Source organism: Thermothielavioides terrestris, chromosome 4, assembly GCF_000226115.1.
Source record: "Thermothielavioides terrestris NRRL 8126 chromosome 4, complete sequence".
Taxonomy (NCBI): Eukaryota; Fungi; Ascomycota; class Sordariomycetes; order Sordariales; family Chaetomiaceae; genus Thermothielavioides; species Thermothielavioides terrestris.
Window position 1 is genome coordinate 2,856,917 of NC_016460.1, and position 17,149 is coordinate 2,874,065.

Genomic DNA, 17,149 nt, shown 5'->3' on the forward strand with positions numbered 1-17,149 from the left:
CCCGTTGCGTGTTACGCCAACTCCCCGGGCAACAGTTGGAGTGGCATCCATGACAGTCCAGTCCTGCCTGCCCATCTCCACGCGGAAGGGTCGCAGGCGGCGCATGCCGATCAGCTCCGTCAATGCTAACCAGCGCCAGTGCCAGCGACAGCAACCTTACCTAGTTACCGGCTTCGTTGAACTGTCATCTTAGGTAGGCAGCCCGGCATCTACGCCCCAGAGGGTATCTCTCTCTGCACGGGCGGCTTGTTGCCAGCTCGCTTTAGCACAGTGTCTCATGTCTGATTTGGAGCCCCCCGCGGCCCAGTGCAGCATACTCCTTGATAAGCTCCCGAGTTGTTCTCCCACCCTTCACCTTGGCCAGCTGCGACAATGGCATCTAGACAGATTCCGGTGGTCATTACCTACCACAAACCCGGCACGCGGCCGCCGCTGTACGTCGCCGGCACGTTCTCTGACCCGCCATGGCAACCCTACGAGATGGACCATAGCGCCCGGGAGGACGGCGAATACGACTTCAAGAAGGAAGTTTACGGCGAGCCCGGCTCCAAGATCGAGTACAAGTTTCGTCTCGGCGAGGGAGACTGGTGGGTGCTGAAAGACGACGCTCCCACGGTAACGGATCGCTCGGGCAACACGAACCATGTGCTGGAGATGAAGCCGCAGAAAGAGCAAGTATAAATGACGGCGGATGATCCGGACCAAAGTGCGGCGAGAATGCTGACCTTGCACCGTCCCAGGCCATCCGACTCGCAATCAGAAGGCCTTCGGCCCACCGAGGATCGACCAGGTGCCGACGAGGGCGGCCCCCGAGAGTATGCCCAAGTCGCTGCCAAGCGTCCCCAGCCTCCTGCCGAAGCAGCGGCGGCCGAACGCTCCGGCACCGGGACTCCAATCTCCGCCAGAGTCGCGGCAGAAGTAGCTGACTCGGCCGAGCTTCTCCATGAGGAAGTGGCGGAGCGAGAGCGGCCGGAGGACGCTGCGGGCAGCGAGGGACCTAGGCAGGATACCGCAGAGGACAATGTCAAGGCGTCCGAAAGGCGGCAGGTGTGAACTTGACCAGCCCCTTGAAGACCTCAACTCGGACACTGACGAGTTTAGAGCACCATCGTCATACTGGAACCGCCCCCGGGCGAGGGCCGCCCCTTTGACGTACAGCCGCGTGATCAAGAATTCCTAGATGATCAGGAAGAATTCATTGCGGACAAGTCGCCCCTGTTTGCCCACGAATGTGTCGGGCTCTACGAGCCGGAGGAAGCAGCGGGTGAGGCGGACGTCGCAGTCGAGGAGAGCGCTCGCCACGTTCTGTCCGTCAAAGATCTCAATCCGGACGACTTCGATTTGAACGACCCAACCCTAGAGCGCTTTCCTTCGAACCGACAAGACATCATGAATGCCGTTCGAAAGCTCGAGACGGGCCTGGCGGAGGACGACGCTTCCTTCGGAGGTGTCCGCCTTTCTCCAGTGTTCCATCCCTCGCGGCGGGGGACGGAAGACATAACGGGAGACTTTGCTTTTTGTGCACCACAGGCATCATCATCCCCAACATCCCGTGCGCCTAAACAGCCGTCTCGCGGTTCGATAAGCTCGATCCCTGCAACCGCCTCACTGGACTCCATCTCGGAGGCTGACGAGTCGGCCGCGGAAGAGGAACCGCCACGCCCGGCAGTTGTGTTCTCAAACCCCTTGAAGTCCAAGCCCAAGCACCTAAAACTCCCGACTAGCGACGAGGATGAAGCCGTTGCCTTGCCAGAAGGCGTGAGCCCTAGGACTGTCGTGCCCGCGCACCGCCCAATCGCGACGCCACAAGCGTCGCCGTCGCACTCGCCTCCGTCGCCCAAAACGGCTCAAAAGAGCGGCCCTCCTGATGACCAATCCAGTAGCCTGGCCCCCGCAGAGGTCGAGCTGGACAAGGACAAATCGCGTTCCATGGAAGAGGTCATTCTGCACCCGGCACCGAGGCCTGGGGAACCAGACCCGGCGCAGACATACCCTGCCGAAACAGCTGCCAAGGACAAAGGGCAGGCCAGACGCCGCAGCTACGCCGAGGTGGCCGCATCGCCCGCCCCGGCCAGCGGTACCGGGGCGGGCGCCGCCACCACCGCCCGAGAAGCAGACAGCGACAAACCTAGCCAGCCCGGGGAGACTGGCCAGGTCCGAAAGCGAGCCGGCACTCCTGGGCAGCAACAACGGGAGGAAGCACCGGAGGCGGCGCCGGCGGCGGCGCCAGCCCGGACGCCTCCGTCCCACAATGTGCCTGCCGTGCATCCCAAGCAGGGCCGCGGCTTGGTCGGGACCATCCTCTGGTACGTTTTTGTGGAATTGGTAGGCGGCATTTTCAGGAAGGCGTTTGGCTGGGTCTTTGCCTGGGGCCGTCGCCGGAGGGGCGACCGGTGAGCGCTAGCTCCTCTCGCCTCGTGATGCGGGGCGAGACAGGGCAGAGTTTCTGGTGAATTTGGATGCGGGATGGTGTCTGCCGCCCCCGCGGGGGTCTGCGGGTTTCTGTGGGGGTCGGAGGGGTCGGAGCTGGGGTGGTAGGGAGGGTGAGGGGTAATGATGGGTTGAAGGTGAGGGAGCAGTGCAAGCAGTGATGCTTTGACAATGTTTCCCATGCGGTGCAGCAGATTGCTTGGGACTGGAACGGACGGTGCTCGTTTGTTTGGATGTTGTTACCCGGCTTGCTGAGCGGTGAATACGGACACGTTCAGAAGGGATGGTGAGACTGCGGACGTCGTGTTGTGTATATTTGATACTGGTCAGCGTTCATTCCTGAATCATTGGCCAAGCGCCATCTACATCCATCTTGGCGTTGACGTGTGTCCCAGTCGACCGGCTGGGGAGAATGCCGCGGGGTGATGCAGGGCACTCGCCTCTTGCATATGCGCGCCGTGATGCTGTTACGTGTTCATGCACGACGGCACCGCTAGCTACATGTGGCTTGCTGCATGCTGCTGTCGGCTTGAGTGGGACTCGACCGAGAGACGGCCCCTCGTGCATACCGAACTCCGCTCGGGGTAGGGTAGACTGTCAGCATGTGAACCTCCGTCTTCTCATGCCAGCCGGTGTCGCTGGCATTCGACACACGTCCCACTGCAGTCCAAGACGCCTTAGGCTCAGACACGACAAGGAAGAGGACGACGAGATGAGCAAACGACTCACAACCTGACGAGATGCACGACTTCTTCACGCGCAACGGCCTCCTGGGCTCCGCGCGCCTCCAGTGCTGGCGCTTCGCCGAGTCGCTCTACCCGTCGTCGGCGCTCGTCGAAGCCCCCAGCCAGGGCCACTGCTCCTACACGCTGCTCCTGCGCGAGCACGACAGCATCATCCAGTTCCGGCCGCCGAGGCACCGCCTCGACCTCGTCATCACCGCCGCCGCGCGAGCAGCCCTCGGCGACCTCGTGCCCGACACCCAGCTGCTGGGCACCATCCACTTCCCCTGCGCTTCCAGTGATGCCCGCCAGCAGCACAACACCAACGACAACAACAACAGCAGCAGCAGCAAGGACGACAACGACAACGACCGCTGCCTCCTGGTCTACTCCCTCTCCCTGATCCGCGGCACCCCGCTGCCTGCCCTCCTGCACTCGCTCTTCCCCAACCCGCCACCAGCCCTGCCACCCCTAGCAGAAGACACCCCGACCCCGACCCCGACTTTGACTTTGACCCCGACCCCCCCAATTCCGACTTGGACCCGAACCTCGACCCTGTCCCCGCCCCCGACTTTCACCCTTAACCCGCCCCTGACCCCGACCGAAACCCAGGCCCTGACGCTGACCCCCCTCCTCCGCGCGCTAGCGCACCGGTACTTCGCGCCCGCCTTCCGCGCCGCACTGCCCGCCACGTCGCCGCGCCTGCCGGCGCTGAAGCGGCGCGTGGGGCGGAGCCTGCGCGCGCGGCTGGCGCTGCTGCGCGAGGGCCTGCCGGCGCGGTTTGGCCCGGTCGTGCGGGAGGTGCAGGGGGCTTTGGCTTGCATTGCGGGCGTCGCTGAGGTCGCTGGCGTCCCTGGCGGTGCTGGCGGTGCTGGCGGTGCTGGCGAGGAGGTGGTGGGTGGTGATGGTGGTGATGGTGGTGGTGGTGATAGTTTGCCGTGGGCAGTGACGCATGGTGATCTGGTGGGCGCCGGGGTGGGGAATGTCATGGTCGAGATGGATCGCTGCAGCGGTGGCGCGAAGGGTGGGAGTCATCATGATGGAGATGGAGGCGGAGTGTGGAGGTGGTCGTCGACTCAGCGGGCAACAGACTGCTGCGCGGGCGTCGTCCGGCTGACCGGGCTGGTGGACTGGGCCGAGGGGGAGTACCTGCCGTTTGGGGTCGGGCTGTACGGGCTGGAGGAGCTGCTCGGGCGGATGGTGCCCGTGGCGGGCACGGGGAGGCGGCGGTTCGAGTACTACCCCTGTGCGGAGCGGCTGCGGGCCGCGTTCTGGGAGGAGCTGGAGGCGGCAGTGCCCGAGCTGGTCGAGGACGCGGTGCTGCGCGCGCGGGTCGAGAAGGCGCGGCTGCTGGGGCTGCTGCTGTGGTACGTGCTGGCCCTTACATAGCAGATGACGAGGGGAAAAGACACACAGAAGCTGACAATCGCAGGTACGGCATCGCCTTCGACGACGGCGCCTTGAACCGGGTCGTGCGCCCAGGTCGGGACGACGAGGAGCTGCAGAAACTGGACCTGTTCCTCCTCGGGAAAGACCACGACCGTGACGCGGACGCAGCCGCGGAGGCTGAAGAAGACGCAGGCCGCGACAGCGACAGCGACAGTGGCTGCTTCTTCCTCGACGAAGAGGACGCCCAGACCGATGACAAAGTCGGAGCGCAGCGACCTTGGCCCGCGCCCGGCAAGTTGTGAGAGAGCTGTACAAGACAGCCTCTCTGTCTCCCAGGTCTTCCGAGAGCCGACTCGCAGCACGAAAATCAGAGAAGCGGCCATCTGGCAAAACCAGGCTCACAGCGCCAACGACTCGTATTCAACGTGGGTGCTGGCCTCTATTGCCGAGTGCCAGCCCCTGAATCACGACGACGCTCAAGCTACCCACTCACTTATCCCGCCGAGCCCGCAATATCGCACTCAACCAGTCAGCCCCTCCCTCCAGAGCCACTTTTTGGATAACCCTTTGCGGCACAAAGGCGCTTTTTTCTACCACCACCGCCTGAAGCTCCTTAATCAAGCCTTGAGCAGCTTCACCAGCTCGGCGACCACGGCGTCGCCCATCTGGGCGGTGCCGGCATCCCCCCCGATGTCCTTGGTGCGCGTGCCATTGTCGATGGCGCGCTTGACGGCCTCCTCGACCGCGGCGGCCTCCTTGGGCAGGTTGAGCGAGTAGCGCAGCATCATGGCGACCGAGAGGATGGTGCCGATCGGGTTGACGATGCCCTTGCCCGAGATGTCCGGCGCAGAGCCTGCCAGAAAGATGAGGTTAGTTCAGGGCCGTGCCGTCCGCGGCTAAGAAAGGGACAGAAAACAGAAACAGAAACAGAAACTCACCGTGGATGGGCTCGTAGATGCCGTTGCACTTGCTCTTGCCGTCTGGAATGCCGCCCAGGCTGGCGCTCGGCAGCAGGCCGATGCTGCCCGGGATGACGGAGGCCTCGTCGCTGATGATGTCGCCGAACAGGTTGCTGGTGATGACGACGCCGTTGAGGGCGCGCGGGTTCTTGACCATGATCATGGCCGCGCTGTCGATCAGCTGGTGGCCGAGCTCGAGCTGGGGGAACTCCTTGGCGAAGACCTCGGACACGACCTTGCGCCACAGCCGGCTGGTGGCCAGCACGTTGGCCTTGTCCAGGCTCCACACCTTGGACGGCGGGTTGCTGGCGAGGGCGAGGAAGCCGGCCAGGCGGGCGATGCGCTCGATCTCGGCGCGCGAGTACGGCTCCGTGTCCAGGGCGAAGCCGGACCCGTCGTCCTCCTTGCGGTCGCCAAAGTAGATGCCGCCCGTCAGCTCGCGCACCACGATGAAGTCGGTGCCGCGGCACACGTCGGCCTTGAGCGGCGAGCTCTCGACCAGCGACTCGGACGCGAAGTTGCACGGCCGCAGGTTGCCGTATGTGCCGAGCTCCTTGCGCAGCTTCAGGATGCCCTGCTCCGGCCGCACGGGCGACGACGGGCCCCACTCCGGCCCGCCGATGGCGCCGAGGAGGACGGCGTCGGCCGACTTGGCCGCCGCCAGGGCTTCATCGGTCAGCGGGTTGTTGTGCACTTTGATGGATGCCTTGGGCGTGGTTCAGGTCAGCAAGGGGCTAGATAATTATAATTATAGGTCGCACGAAATATCACATATATATATATCTCAAGAGGGGACAGTGTCACTGCAATTGCTGCTCAGCATGCGCAGCCTATGTCCAGCATGCCACAGAGCGGGAAACCCGTGGGTGCTTGTCCGGAGGACCCGTCCATGAAGGTGCCCCCCCGCTCCACAAGCCAGGGGTAGCTCCGGAGCTCCAGGAGGGTGGCTACAGAGGGAGCAACGCAAAGCGGAAAGTTGCGCATGTGGGGGAGAGAGAGAGACGCGAGAAGTAAAGAAGACACTTACACCGCCCAGGAGATGTTCCTGCAAGTTGAACTTGCCGGCCGACGGGCTGTGCGTCTCAATTGCCCTGAGGACCTGTTCATTCGTGCGCACTTGTGTAAGCAGCTCTCCGGTCGTCCACCCATGACCCGATCCTTCAGCGGCCGATGCCCAATGTCGCGCGGGCTTAAACCGTGACGAGAATGAGACGAAAAGCGTCGTTGAAACGTTACCTTAATAGCCTCGGCCACGACCTGTCGAGTCCCGATTAGCCCCAAGTTCAACTTTCTCCTGCAATCCCCCGTGCTTTGCTGTTCCCCGAAGACGGGGCCAAAGCGGGCAGGCAGCAGTGCATTCAGGGCCATACGCACCTCCGGACCGCAGTGGTCGCCACCAAAAACAACAATGTTGTGTGTCGCCATGGCGGGTGAGCTTCAGTCCCTTCTCCGCCGTCGTTCGTTCTCCTTGTCTGCTTGTGTGTTCGCTTGCCGGGAGAACGAGATGGTCGCGTGGTGAAACGTAGGAAGAGGGGGAGTGCGGGAAAACGAATTGGCCTGGCAGGGGGACGCCTCTCCTCAGATTTATCGACACTTTGAGACGCAAAGAGAGCAAGAAAGGAGGCGGGAATCCGGAAAACCCGGAAAACTCGTCAATTGGAAGCGGTTGTGCGGCGCGAGCGAGGTTTAAGGTATAAAAAACGGAAACCAACACACATCGCAATTCACCCCGCCCCGCGTTGACCTCGCTCGCTGCCCGAAGAACCCCGCCTTTCCGAAGTCGGCGCTCCGCTTTCCTTCCGCTGCCGGAGCCCCGGCCTTCGGGTTCCTGCTGTAGTTCCTTGCATCTCCGAGTTCCTGTAGATCAGCTCTGCAGAAGACGGAGCTAGGGGTAGCTTGGCTCACTCATGGCACGTGTAAGCGGACGCTAATTAAAAGAAGCCAGCACCGAAAGATTGATATCTGAGCTCCTGTTCATTGCTTTGACACTACCAGGTAGTTACGGAAATTTTGGGTATCATATGCACTCGGCAGTGCTTGGGCCGTGAGAGGGAGCGCCGTCGCCAGTCATCGTCAGGGATCCGGATGTACCTTATCACAAGCGACTGACAGACCACACAGCAAGGCGGCAGCCTCGCGTGCTCCCTCACAAGTATGTACATGGCCGTCGTGCACGCCGTCCCCCTTGGAGGATTATGTTTGTGAGATTCGGTGTGCGCTATCAGCGCGTCCCTAATCTGATCTCACCGGAATGACTTCAAGGACTTGTGCGCCAACGGTGACGAGGTCGAGCCCGGAGGGCCGACTGCCCCGGACATGCGCTCGTTGTCTCGGTGCCTCCCGCCGCGCGCGTTGGGCGTGTTGGCGCAAAAGGCGCAGATGTAGATGGACGGCATCGTCCGCTGCGTGATGTTCACGCAGCGGCCGTGCACATACATTTCGCACGATTCACTAAGGCTCTTTTTTTTAGCATTGAAAAATAGGTTGGGGGCCTCGCAGGCTCAATTGCTGAAGCCCAAGCTTACGGCGGGATACGCACCATGGAACCAGCAAGTCATTCGGTCCGGCTTCGGCTCGGTTGCAGACACATCGGATGCCGCGGGTCCTGCCGTCGGTCGTTGGTGTCGGTAAACTCGACTCGCTCAGCGTTGTTGGCGATGTAGCGGGGTGGTTAAGAGGATGATGGCTGCTCGAGACGAACCGCTTGGATTTCGAGCTCGACGATTGCTTCTGCCGCGAGTCACGCAGCTTCCGCAGCTCGCTGAGCGCGTTGCCCGAAGCCTTGCGCGTTGGCGTCAGATCATCCACTACCGTCTCTCCGTCGCTGTCCCCGCCCTCCTGGGACGCGCCCTGAAAGCTCGTGTATGACGTGGTGCTACGTTCGCTCATGCTCCGCTGCGAGCTGTGGAAGGGATGTATTGTCGTCGGTTTCACAGGGTCCGGGAGCGCAAATGACGTATTCCTACTGGGAATGATGATTGGCTCGTCATCCGTCGACGAGGAATCGTCCTCGTCCGACAACTCCCAGTGACGACGCGGCGCTACCGCATAAGCGCTGTGCCGCTTGTGTGCGCTTGGAGGAGGCTCGTTAACCACAACCACCGTGGTCTCTACCCGCGCCCGGCCATTGGCATCGATGCTGAATGTCGCCTGCGTCCTCAACTGCGGGCCCGAAGCTTCCGGGATCGAGGACAGGCTGGACAAGCGATGATGGTGCTGGCTTTTGGATGGGGACGACCTGCCGCTCGGTCTCTGCGGCTGCGATATCACGGGCTTGTTGGCATTGACTCCCGCGTTGCTCACTAGTTGAGACCGCGGCCGCGGAGCGAGCGGGGGCAGAGATGACCGGCCCACCACCTTCTTTCCTCGGTTCTCGCTAAAACTCCGCGAGAGCCCGGGACGCCCGGACTCCTTGAGTGGAGAGGACGCCGAAGCACGATCGTGCTTTTTCGGAGTCGCCTCCTTCGCGCTGGCCGAACGGCGTAATTCGTTGGGTCCGGGTACCTTCGTGGCTGAAAGCCCCCCGTTGTCCGTCTGGCTAACCTGTACCGCTGCGGCGCCTGACGGGTTTTGCCCAGGAACGGACGGCTCAAAAGTGGTCGCGTCCAAGCTCGCCGTCTGAGGCCGGCTGAACAGGAGGCCAGGATTCACCCCACCACTGCTATCAGTTATCCCGAAGGGGTCCTCAATGGAGGTGGGATAGCTGGCAGCAAACATTGAATGGTCCGCGGCCGACGTCACAAGCATCGACAAGGGCGATTGGGCGACGAGAGAGGACTGGTCGCCAGCGGTCCCATGGCCGTCCGCTTGTCCTGCCAAACCGCCTTGCGTCGGTAACATTTGGTTTGTCCTGGCCCAATCTACCGGTCCTGTCCCCTGGAGCGAAGTTTGGGGGTGGAAGACACCGCCGCCACCGGCGCTGAAGTCAAGTTCCATGCCTGCGAGGCTAGGGTCTGCGTCCCAGAAGGACCTCTGATCCCCGTAGGCAGGTGCGCTCGCCGGAGCCGAGAGAGGATAACCAAACATATCGCCCTGCGCCGTCGCAAAATTGCCCATGCCCTGCTGCTGGGCAGACGCCATGAAGTGTGCCTGCTGGGCAAAGTCCTGGTCATTTTGCATCGTGGTGGGGTCCAGCTTGGGCGCAAGCTTTCGCTCACCCTTGCGGGCTGAAGGAGGAGGGGTTGCTGCCTGCCCCTGCGACTCCGCGACGATCGTGCCACGGCGCGTCTTCTCTGCAGACTCCTCGGAGGATCCCGGAGGTTGACGGGCAGCACCTGAGCGATCGAACGCCGGGCTTTGCAAGGGATTCGGCGATGAGCGCAAGATCTTGGACGGCTCAACAGGAGGCAGTTGCAGACTCGGTTTCGACGAGAGTTCGTTCACATGGACCGCGACGTCGGCGCCAATCCCATCCGCGAGCGACGACCGTTTCTGGGCTGAGTATGGGGTTGGAGGGCCAAAGTCGGGGAAGGGGATCTGGGAGCCTCTCAGGTTTCCGGGGGTTGCGTTGAAGACGGAATACTCCTCGGCAAAACGGGGAGTCCACCCGCTCGACTCGTCAAAGCGGCCCTGATTGTGCTTGGGCGTCTCGAAGATCGGACTCGGCAAGACGGCAGTTATCGGGGTCCGCTTAGGCGTAGGAGGTTGGGCGTTTGGATCACCAAAGCTACGGAAACTAGTTCGTCAGCATCGTGCCAACACCACTGGCAGATGCACAACTCTGCGAGTGTACCTGGCACCTGGCTGATCTACACTCATAGCAGAACCAGTTCTGTTTCTCACGGGTATTTCGGACAACGCATGAGTGTATCGAGCCGTGTATAAGTGCGGCACTGCAGCCGTACGTCAAGCGAGACACCCGGGTCGCAAGAGGACGGATGCGGCTCGACCGGTTCGGAGTGATAGCTATGGCAGCAGGCACTGGAAGAAGATGTCGATTTGGCCGTCGTTTCAGACCGAAGTGCAATCTTCTAGGAGCCCGGAATAACCGCACAATGCCCAATGGGGGTCGACACTCGTTTCGAAACAGCGGCAGACAGTAACCTGGAAACCTTGAGACGGGTTAGGAACGGCATTTTTTTGAGGGCGGGGCCAAGGGATAGAAAGCAAAGCGGAGCCGGGAAACGGACCCAAGAGAAGAGGCGGGGCACGAAGCAACAAACCAGGAATTCGTCAGGAGGTCGAGGAAGATGGTAATCTGGTTGTTCAATGCGGTCGATGCTCTCCGGGGCATGAGCGAACTGGCAATTGCTGGGGGCTGAAAAGACGGGGTGCATAAATGCTGCGACGCTGTGGTCCGGTATTGTGCGGCCAGGTCTGCGGTGGGCAGCCAGAAGAGCCCGACGCGGCGCAGCTGCTTCGATGCGGGTGCCGAATGGCGGGCGACGACCTGGGGCCGTCTGCACCGTACCGCTCCAATGTAACCGTACGTACGTACCGTAACAGATATAACAGCTCACAGAGGCAGAGAGAGCTATCTGTCACACTGATATGCAGGCTCGAAGGCGGCACGACCGCTGAAGCCCTCCCCTCGAGAGGAACTCGACATCCGTCGTGACCGGGGAAGCAGCGCTAAGCACGAGGCAAAACCCGAGTTACCGGGCGGCACACGGGAGCACGAGACCGTGCCGTCTCCCTCGCTGGATGGCGGGCTGGGGAGGCGGTTAAAGGGCTTCGCTGCTGCGGGCTGATGGGAGCGGTGACTGGTCCGCCCTGTTTGCTTGTGTGAGAGCAAGTGGGGGTCCTTGAGTACTGTGTAGGTGGACCAGCTCAGACAGGGCGGGGCTTCGCTCGCTGGTGAGATTGGGCCGTGAATTCCATGGCCGAGAAGGAGAAGGATACCTGGTATTCCGTACATGGAATGCCATTGAAATTTTCCGCCGAAGCTGCTCAACATTCTCAAGAGCAGCGGAGCTCGGAATGGGGCATGCTGTGGCGGGCAGCAGGCAGACGGATTGCCCGCTGTAACTCAACTAACCACGGAACCGTTAGTCGGTCGGGTGTCAGCACGGAGCGAGTTTCAGGGCCGAGTGGTTGCAGCACGGCGCTGTGAACGGCAAGGGCGGGGTATGTATGTACACTAGCATCCAAAGAGGCGGTGATGTCGAGATCCGCGATCTCATCCGGGGCCAGATCCATAGCCTCTCCTGCATGTCTTGGACTCACCTGGGGGACAGTGATCCCCCGAGGCAAGACAAACAAAGACAATCCGTTGCGGGAACCGGACCTCGGCGGCAGCTGAGCGGCGCCCAGCCATTGCTCGACAATGCGCGGCAAAGCGTGAACGAGAAGGTTGCCATCTGAGTGGGATGAGTCAAGCAAGAGCCCCTGCTTGCTTGATAATTTTACCTGCAGGCCCGCAGCTCTGGAAGGCAGCAGCCCAGATGAATTAGGTGGCAGGGTTTTGTGCGGGACACTGGTGGTGCAGAGCACGCCTGTGGAAGCGGCTTGTTTCTGGCTGGCACAAGGCGGAAGGTGCACAGCAGCGCTGCTCGGCAAATGAGCCAATGGGAGCCCCTGCAGGTCCCTGATGAGCCCCGTTTAGTTGATCAACACTTGAAGCGGCGGGAGCTTCAAAGGCACGGATACAATTGCCGAATACGGATAACACCTTGGTCTCAGTAATCCGCCGTCTTCACGTTCGTCCAACTTCGATGCTCCATTGCCACTTGGTTATCGACGAGAGTTCTCTATCTCGACATTACAGCGGGGCCGTCGGCATCGCTCGATCTCGCAACTCAGGTCTTTCTTGCATCGGAGGATTGCGGGCAGCTGCACAGATGCTGTCCTGCAGTGCGGCGCCACAACCACTCTCGCAGTCCAAAAAAGCACGGTGGCAGACATTACCTGGTACCTATAATCCATACTGTGTATTGTACGTGGTAGTATCTGCAAGCAAAGCATTTGTGCGAGAGCCAATGCGGGTTGCAGGCGGGAGAAATTAGACATGTCGTTGGTCTGAACTTGCAGGATAAGCCAGAAATCTGGGGTTCCGGTCCGTGGGCAATGACTGACCTCAGCAGCTGCTCCGTTCCTGCGTCAATGCAACGCGGCCAGAATTGGCTGCCGTCCTGCAAGCGGAAGCGCCCAGACCGCTGCTCGCTGCACCTCGAAATCGGAACCCGTCCGTTCATGCTCCTCTCCGTGAGCAAGCAACTCATCGACCACCGCGGCGGCCCAATGTCTCCCCGAGAATCCGAGAAGGAATTGGATCCATACGCTGGAGACACATGAGGCTGGGTACTCCGTATTCCGTATGCACACCGAGAAGAGTGAGATCCGTCTCACTGGCGCCTCCTGGGCTATGCAGACAGACCTGGTTCGAGGTCCTTCGCAGATCCCAATGACGACTGGCTAGGGCCGCTTCGGTCTCTCGTGCTTCGCAAGAGCATGTCAACCACTCAGGGCTCAAGCTGAGCTCACCATGTTCAGCTTCCAAAGGCACTCCAAACTCTCGGTCATCAAGGGCTGACAACCATCGAGCTGTGAGGAAGCCACCAGATGCACAGTGCCCCAAATTCCCGCGTCCAGCACATCCACAACTGGCTGGGGCCACCGTCGAAGGATCAGCCACACGGGCCGAGGCCAGCTGAACATGCAAGCACTTAAACATCCCTGTCGGCCAGGCCCCATAGGGCAGGGACACGGAAATTCTTTTTGACGTTATCACTCTTTCCGCAATAACGTTGCCGGGGCAGCCATGCCATCAGGCGCGTCATCGGCCCAGGGGGAGGGGAGAGTGAACGCATGCGATGCCTTCTCCTGGCCCAGCTGGTTAGGAACGCCTCGTTGAGCGACAAAAGCGCGCGTCTCGAATTTGGAAGTATCACGGATGCAGGACCATTGACATCGCGATGTCTGTGTCGCAAACATTCCCAGAATACTGTGTAAGCTGCTTCGCACCGAGGTGGTAGGTAACCAGCTCTTGAGCAGCACGACCAAAACTGCCGATGTTCCCTGTCAGGGTACTCCATAATGAACCCCGCACAGAAAGCCAGTCTTTTCCATGGTTCTCTTGCACGAACTGGGTTCTTCCTAGGACGGCGTAACGGGGAGAACGAGTCGAGTCCCTTCCATTGGCTTCTGACTTGGGATCATGTTCTCGAATCGCTGGGCAGCCGGAAACGCCGGGTTCGTCTTCTTCTCAAGACTCCACAAACTTCGGATCGAGCACTTTGGTCGGTGTCGAATGTCCCGATGTTACATACCGTGTAACTGATACGGAGTACCGTGTAAACCTTCGTCGAGGCAGGGATTGAACTCAAGAGGCATGTGCGAGGCTGGGTCTGAAGAGCCAGACGACAGGCCGGCGGCAGCTGAGCTTCCCTCTCAGACGCACATGTACATACCAAGCAACGAGATATTCCGTGCAGGTTTTCTGTCGGTTAACCAACACAAGCCAAACAAAACTCGTTCCCAGAGGTCATCATCCCCCAAGGCGAAACGCAGAACAATCTTCCAATTTTCCTCCATCAAAACTACCTAGCTGGCCATATACCTTCCTCCCAGTACTGTCTGTGCCTACCCTCCGCCACAACCCCCGTTGTTGTTCCCTATGCCTTGATCATATTTCATTCCTCCTCTTGTTCTCCAGGGGTATCAACCAGGTTCCGTCCGTCATCATGACCAACCAGACCGAGACTATCTATCTACCTAAATCCCAAGTACTAGCTCGGAGTACGCAGTGATTAAGCTTTGGTTTTCTGAAGGAGGGGAGAGAAGTGTTCGCAAAAAACATCAGAAGATCAACGAGTGCGAGAACATAATAAAAAAAAGGAGACGGGGGAAAACGATAAACAGAAAAAAAAAAGCATAAAGTTGGCCAAAGCGGATTAAAGAAAGACGGAAGCGAAGAAAGGGGCAAGGAGAGAAAAATCAAACAAACAACATGTGCAGAGAACCGAAATCAAGTCAGAGGGTCAGTCTGTTGAATTACTCCCTCCTCAGGCGACCACACCAGCGCAGCGCAACCGAGGCGGGAAGCAAACCAAACCAAGGAAAAGTAAGGAAGGGGGAAAAGAACAATCATCATCACCAAACCGCAACGGCATCATCCCAGCCGCTGCCCGTTAAGCAGCCCCAGCCACCGCAGCCCCGCCCAGTCTATAGAGCAATGACTCCCCAGAATCAGAACGCCCTTGAAGTTCGGCATCCGGTCATGACGGCATTAAAGTATTTTTGCTTTGCTTTGCTTTGCTTTGCTTTCAATCTGGCAGTTATTCCGGAGAGAGAAGACTCGAGAACGCAGTCTCTTTGAGAAGTAGAAAGAAAGAAAGAAAGAAAGAAGCCAAGTCCGGGGACCGGTTCGGATCAGATCATGTTCGGGAAGCCGTCGATGCCACCGATGGGTGGCCCTACCGCGGCTCGCGGCGGCGGCGGCGGCGGAGGTGCTGATGCGACATGGCTGGAGAGCTGCGGCGGGAGAGGGCGTGGCTGATGCCGATGCGGCGCCATGGGCGGCGGCTGCAGCTGCTGCTGGGAAGGCAGGGGCGGCGGTTGCTTTTGTTGTTGTTGTTGCTGCTGCTGCTGCTGCTGCTGCTCGTGGGGCGATGGTGGCTTTTGCTGCGCAGGCGGCGGCACCGGCGTGGAAGCTTGCGTCGGGGCGGCCCTTGCTGGAGTGGGCGTACCCGCGGCCGAGACCGCGGGCGTCATCTGCGGCGTAAGCGGCTCGGGCCGGGGCTTGGCCACGTTTGTCGCCGCGAGCGAGCGCGTGTTGCTGCTCTCCCGCCTGCGCTTCGGCGCGTCCTTGATCTTGGGATGCGTGTGGCACTAGCAGCAGCGTGTTAGTAGTCAGTTGAGCAGCAGCGCATAGCCGTTATGGAAACTCACCTTGTATGCGTGCCGGAACCACGTTGTGCCCTTCTTCTTGCTGCTTACCAGCGCAATCCACTCGTTGCAGCTCCCGCAGAGTCCCTCCCACACGTCCGGGTTTCCATCCATGCGCCTCGTCTCCAGCGGTTCCTGGAAGGGGGTGCCAGTCGCGGCACTGATGCCGTGCGTGAAGCTCTTGTCGTACCAAAATGCCGAGTTCTTGAGCACAAGCCACCGACCCGGCTTGCAGATACCACACCAGCCTTCGCGCTTGTTACCGTGTCCTCGCACCCACTTAGGCGTGTACAGATCGCCCTCGAATCTAAGTTCCTGTTCGTGCGGCACCAGATCCTGGTCGGACGGGTTCATGTCTTCCGGCGGGGGAGGGACCTGCTCTTCATGCAGCGAGGCATACAAGTCGGGCGGATCCGAGAGGTCGGTGTAGTGGCTGTGCAAGGAGTGCGGGTCCGCATTGCTCTGAAGCATGCGGAAGAGACCGTGAGAAAGCAGCGGAGGAGCGTTCTCGAACTGGTGCGCTTCTGGGTGGAAGGCGTGCGACGGTAGCTGGGTCGGCAGGAGCATGCTGTTGCGATTAAAGGGCGGCGCGTTGCTGTACAGATACGGATGCTGCTGTGCTGCTTGGAGGTTACCAAAGCTCAGCGGCAGCTGCCCCTGGGCGATTGTCGGCGAGGAGTGTCGCGATGACAGGCGCGCGTGCATATTAAACGCATCGTGCGGGTGGTGATAGATGAAGGGAGACGGCCGGCGGTTGGAAGCGGTGCCGTACGAACCAGTAGACCACCTCTTGTTCCTCGCGTTCTCGACCGAGTAGGGCACGGCGCGCACCCCAGGCCGCGGCGACGGCGACGCTCTCCCCCTGCTCTGGGTCCGAACCAATTCTGACCGGCTTTGCGGCGTCATTCTGGGCGACGCGACGGGCGACAACTGAGTGGATGAAAGCGATATCATAGACGTCCTGTTCGATGGTGGCGGATAGTCCGAGGTGAGCGAGGGCGCATCTGAGAGCGCCGTCGAGAAATCATCGTACGACGCCATTTCCGACAAGCCCCCCGACGTGGATACTGTGAACGACGACCCCGACATCCTGCGTGGTTTGACCCCGCCGTCAAAAGTCATTGAGTCCCCTTCCAACTGGGGAGGGCCAGAGCATCGGAGATCGAGTATCGGAATCGCCTCGTCGGTCGTGTAAGCCTGCCCTATGCTCATATCCGAGTCCAACCCCGGGATATCCAGGCTGCCGTCGCACGGCTTCTGTGCCCAACTGCCTGACAGCACGGTTAGCCCCTCGATGGCTCCAAGCCTGTCGAGGTACTCACTGCTCTCCATCGTTGTAACAGGGTAGAAGTCCTGATGGACCGAGATGGGCCTGGAGGGCATGGTGTCGCCCGGAACTTGCTGCATCTGCAACGACGACGAGTCCCATGCCGGCACCCCTTCGAATGCCTCTCCTACACAGAACGAAAACCCCTCGTGAATGGTGGCAGGTCGCGGCCGCGTACCCTGAGATGTCGGCGCAGACCATACGGCATGCGACGCTGCCAACGAGTCTGACCTCGGCGGTATCGCGTTATGTTCGTTCATGGCGAGGGCAGAGGCGGGATGAGGCGGAGTGGCGTCGCCGTCGTAGTTGTTGCTAGGCGCGTTGAATGTGAAGGAGGGTATCTGTACGTCGTGCCGACTATGATCACGCATGTAAGTGTCGCGTTCCTCAGTGCTCGAACACGGCAATGCTGGGGGAGCATACAGATGGGCGTGGGTTGAGTCCATAGCCTAGCAATACCAGGCAAAGAGAAGCGCGTAAGTAAATCTAAGGAAAGC

At 60.5% G+C, this 17,149-nt stretch overlaps 5 protein-coding genes across 5 annotated transcripts; 2 read left to right on the forward strand and 3 right to left on the reverse strand.

Annotated features, from left to right (window-relative positions):
- The first annotated feature begins 393 nt into the window (after positions 1-393).
- Positions 394-2,784, forward strand: THITE_2119606 (uncharacterized protein). Its single transcript, XM_003655617.1, has 2 exons — positions 394-1,047; positions 1,102-2,784. The coding sequence occupies exons 1-2, from the start codon at positions 682-684 to the stop codon at positions 2,395-2,397; spliced, it is 1,662 nt and encodes a 553-aa protein (XP_003655665.1). The 5' UTR covers positions 394-681; the 3' UTR covers positions 2,398-2,784.
- Positions 2,785-3,164: 380 nt separating this feature from the next.
- On the forward strand, positions 3,165-4,843 carry THITE_2096692 (uncharacterized protein; the record flags this gene model as incomplete). Its single annotated transcript, XM_003655618.1, has 2 exons — positions 3,165-4,519; positions 4,585-4,843. Exons 1-2 carry the CDS (start codon positions 3,171-3,173, stop codon positions 4,841-4,843), a joined length of 1,608 nt encoding a protein of 535 aa, XP_003655666.1. The 5' UTR covers positions 3,165-3,170.
- Positions 4,844-5,041: 198 nt separating this feature from the next.
- THITE_2119607 (uncharacterized protein) lies at positions 5,042-7,334 on the reverse strand. The gene is made up of 5 exons (XM_003655619.1): positions 6,875-7,334; positions 6,737-6,757; positions 6,528-6,599; positions 5,480-6,206; positions 5,042-5,394 (listed from the first exon to the last, which is right to left on the reverse strand). Exons 1-5 carry the CDS (start codon positions 6,923-6,925, stop codon positions 5,159-5,161), a joined length of 1,107 nt encoding a protein of 368 aa, XP_003655667.1. The 5' UTR covers positions 6,926-7,334; the 3' UTR covers positions 5,042-5,158.
- Positions 7,335-10,475, reverse strand: THITE_2119612 (uncharacterized protein). The gene is made up of 3 exons (XM_003655620.1): positions 10,233-10,475; positions 8,040-10,166; positions 7,335-7,951 (listed from the first exon to the last, which is right to left on the reverse strand). The coding sequence occupies exons 1-3, from the start codon at positions 10,256-10,258 to the stop codon at positions 7,744-7,746; spliced, it is 2,361 nt and encodes a 786-aa protein (XP_003655668.1). The 5' UTR covers positions 10,259-10,475; the 3' UTR covers positions 7,335-7,743.
- Positions 10,476-14,809: 4,334 nt separating this feature from the next.
- On the reverse strand, positions 14,810-17,023 carry THITE_43658 (uncharacterized protein; the record flags this gene model as incomplete). Its single annotated transcript, XM_003655621.1, has 2 exons — positions 14,810-15,268; positions 15,329-17,023. 2 exons carry the CDS (start codon positions 17,021-17,023, stop codon positions 14,810-14,812), a joined length of 2,154 nt encoding a protein of 717 aa, XP_003655669.1.
- Positions 17,024-17,149: the final 126 nt, after the last annotated feature.

Excerpts from the sequence above, each read along its gene's own strand:
- THITE_2119606 (XM_003655617.1), top strand. The coding sequence starts at position 682 with ATGACGGCGGATGATCCGGACCAAAGTGCGGCGAGAATGCTGACCTTG. Across the intron at positions 1,048-1,101 it reads AGGCGTCCGAAAGGCGGCAG|AGCACCATCGTCATACTGGA; the intron begins GTGTGAACTTGA and ends TGACGAGTTTAG.
- THITE_2119612 (XM_003655620.1), bottom strand. The coding sequence starts at position 10,258 with ATGAGTGTAGATCAGCCAGGTGCCAG. Across the intron at positions 10,167-10,232 it reads GTAGATCAGCCAGGTGCCAG|CTTTGGTGATCCAAACGCCC; the intron begins GTACACTCGCAG and ends TAGTTTCCGTAG. Across the intron at positions 7,952-8,039 it reads AATGACTTGCTGGTTCCATG|TGAATCGTGCGAAATGTATG; the intron begins GTGCGTATCCCG and ends AAAGAGCCTTAG.
- THITE_2119607 (XM_003655619.1), bottom strand. The coding sequence starts at position 6,925 with ATGGCGACACACAACATTGTTGTTTTTGGTGGCGACCACTGCGGTCCG. Across the intron at positions 6,758-6,874 it reads GCGACCACTGCGGTCCGGAG|GTCGTGGCCGAGGCTATTAA; the intron begins GTGCGTATGGCC and ends GGGACTCGACAG. Across the intron at positions 6,207-6,527 it reads AGGAACATCTCCTGGGCGGT|GCATCCATCAAAGTGCACAA; the intron begins GTAAGTGTCTTC and ends ACCACGCCCAAG.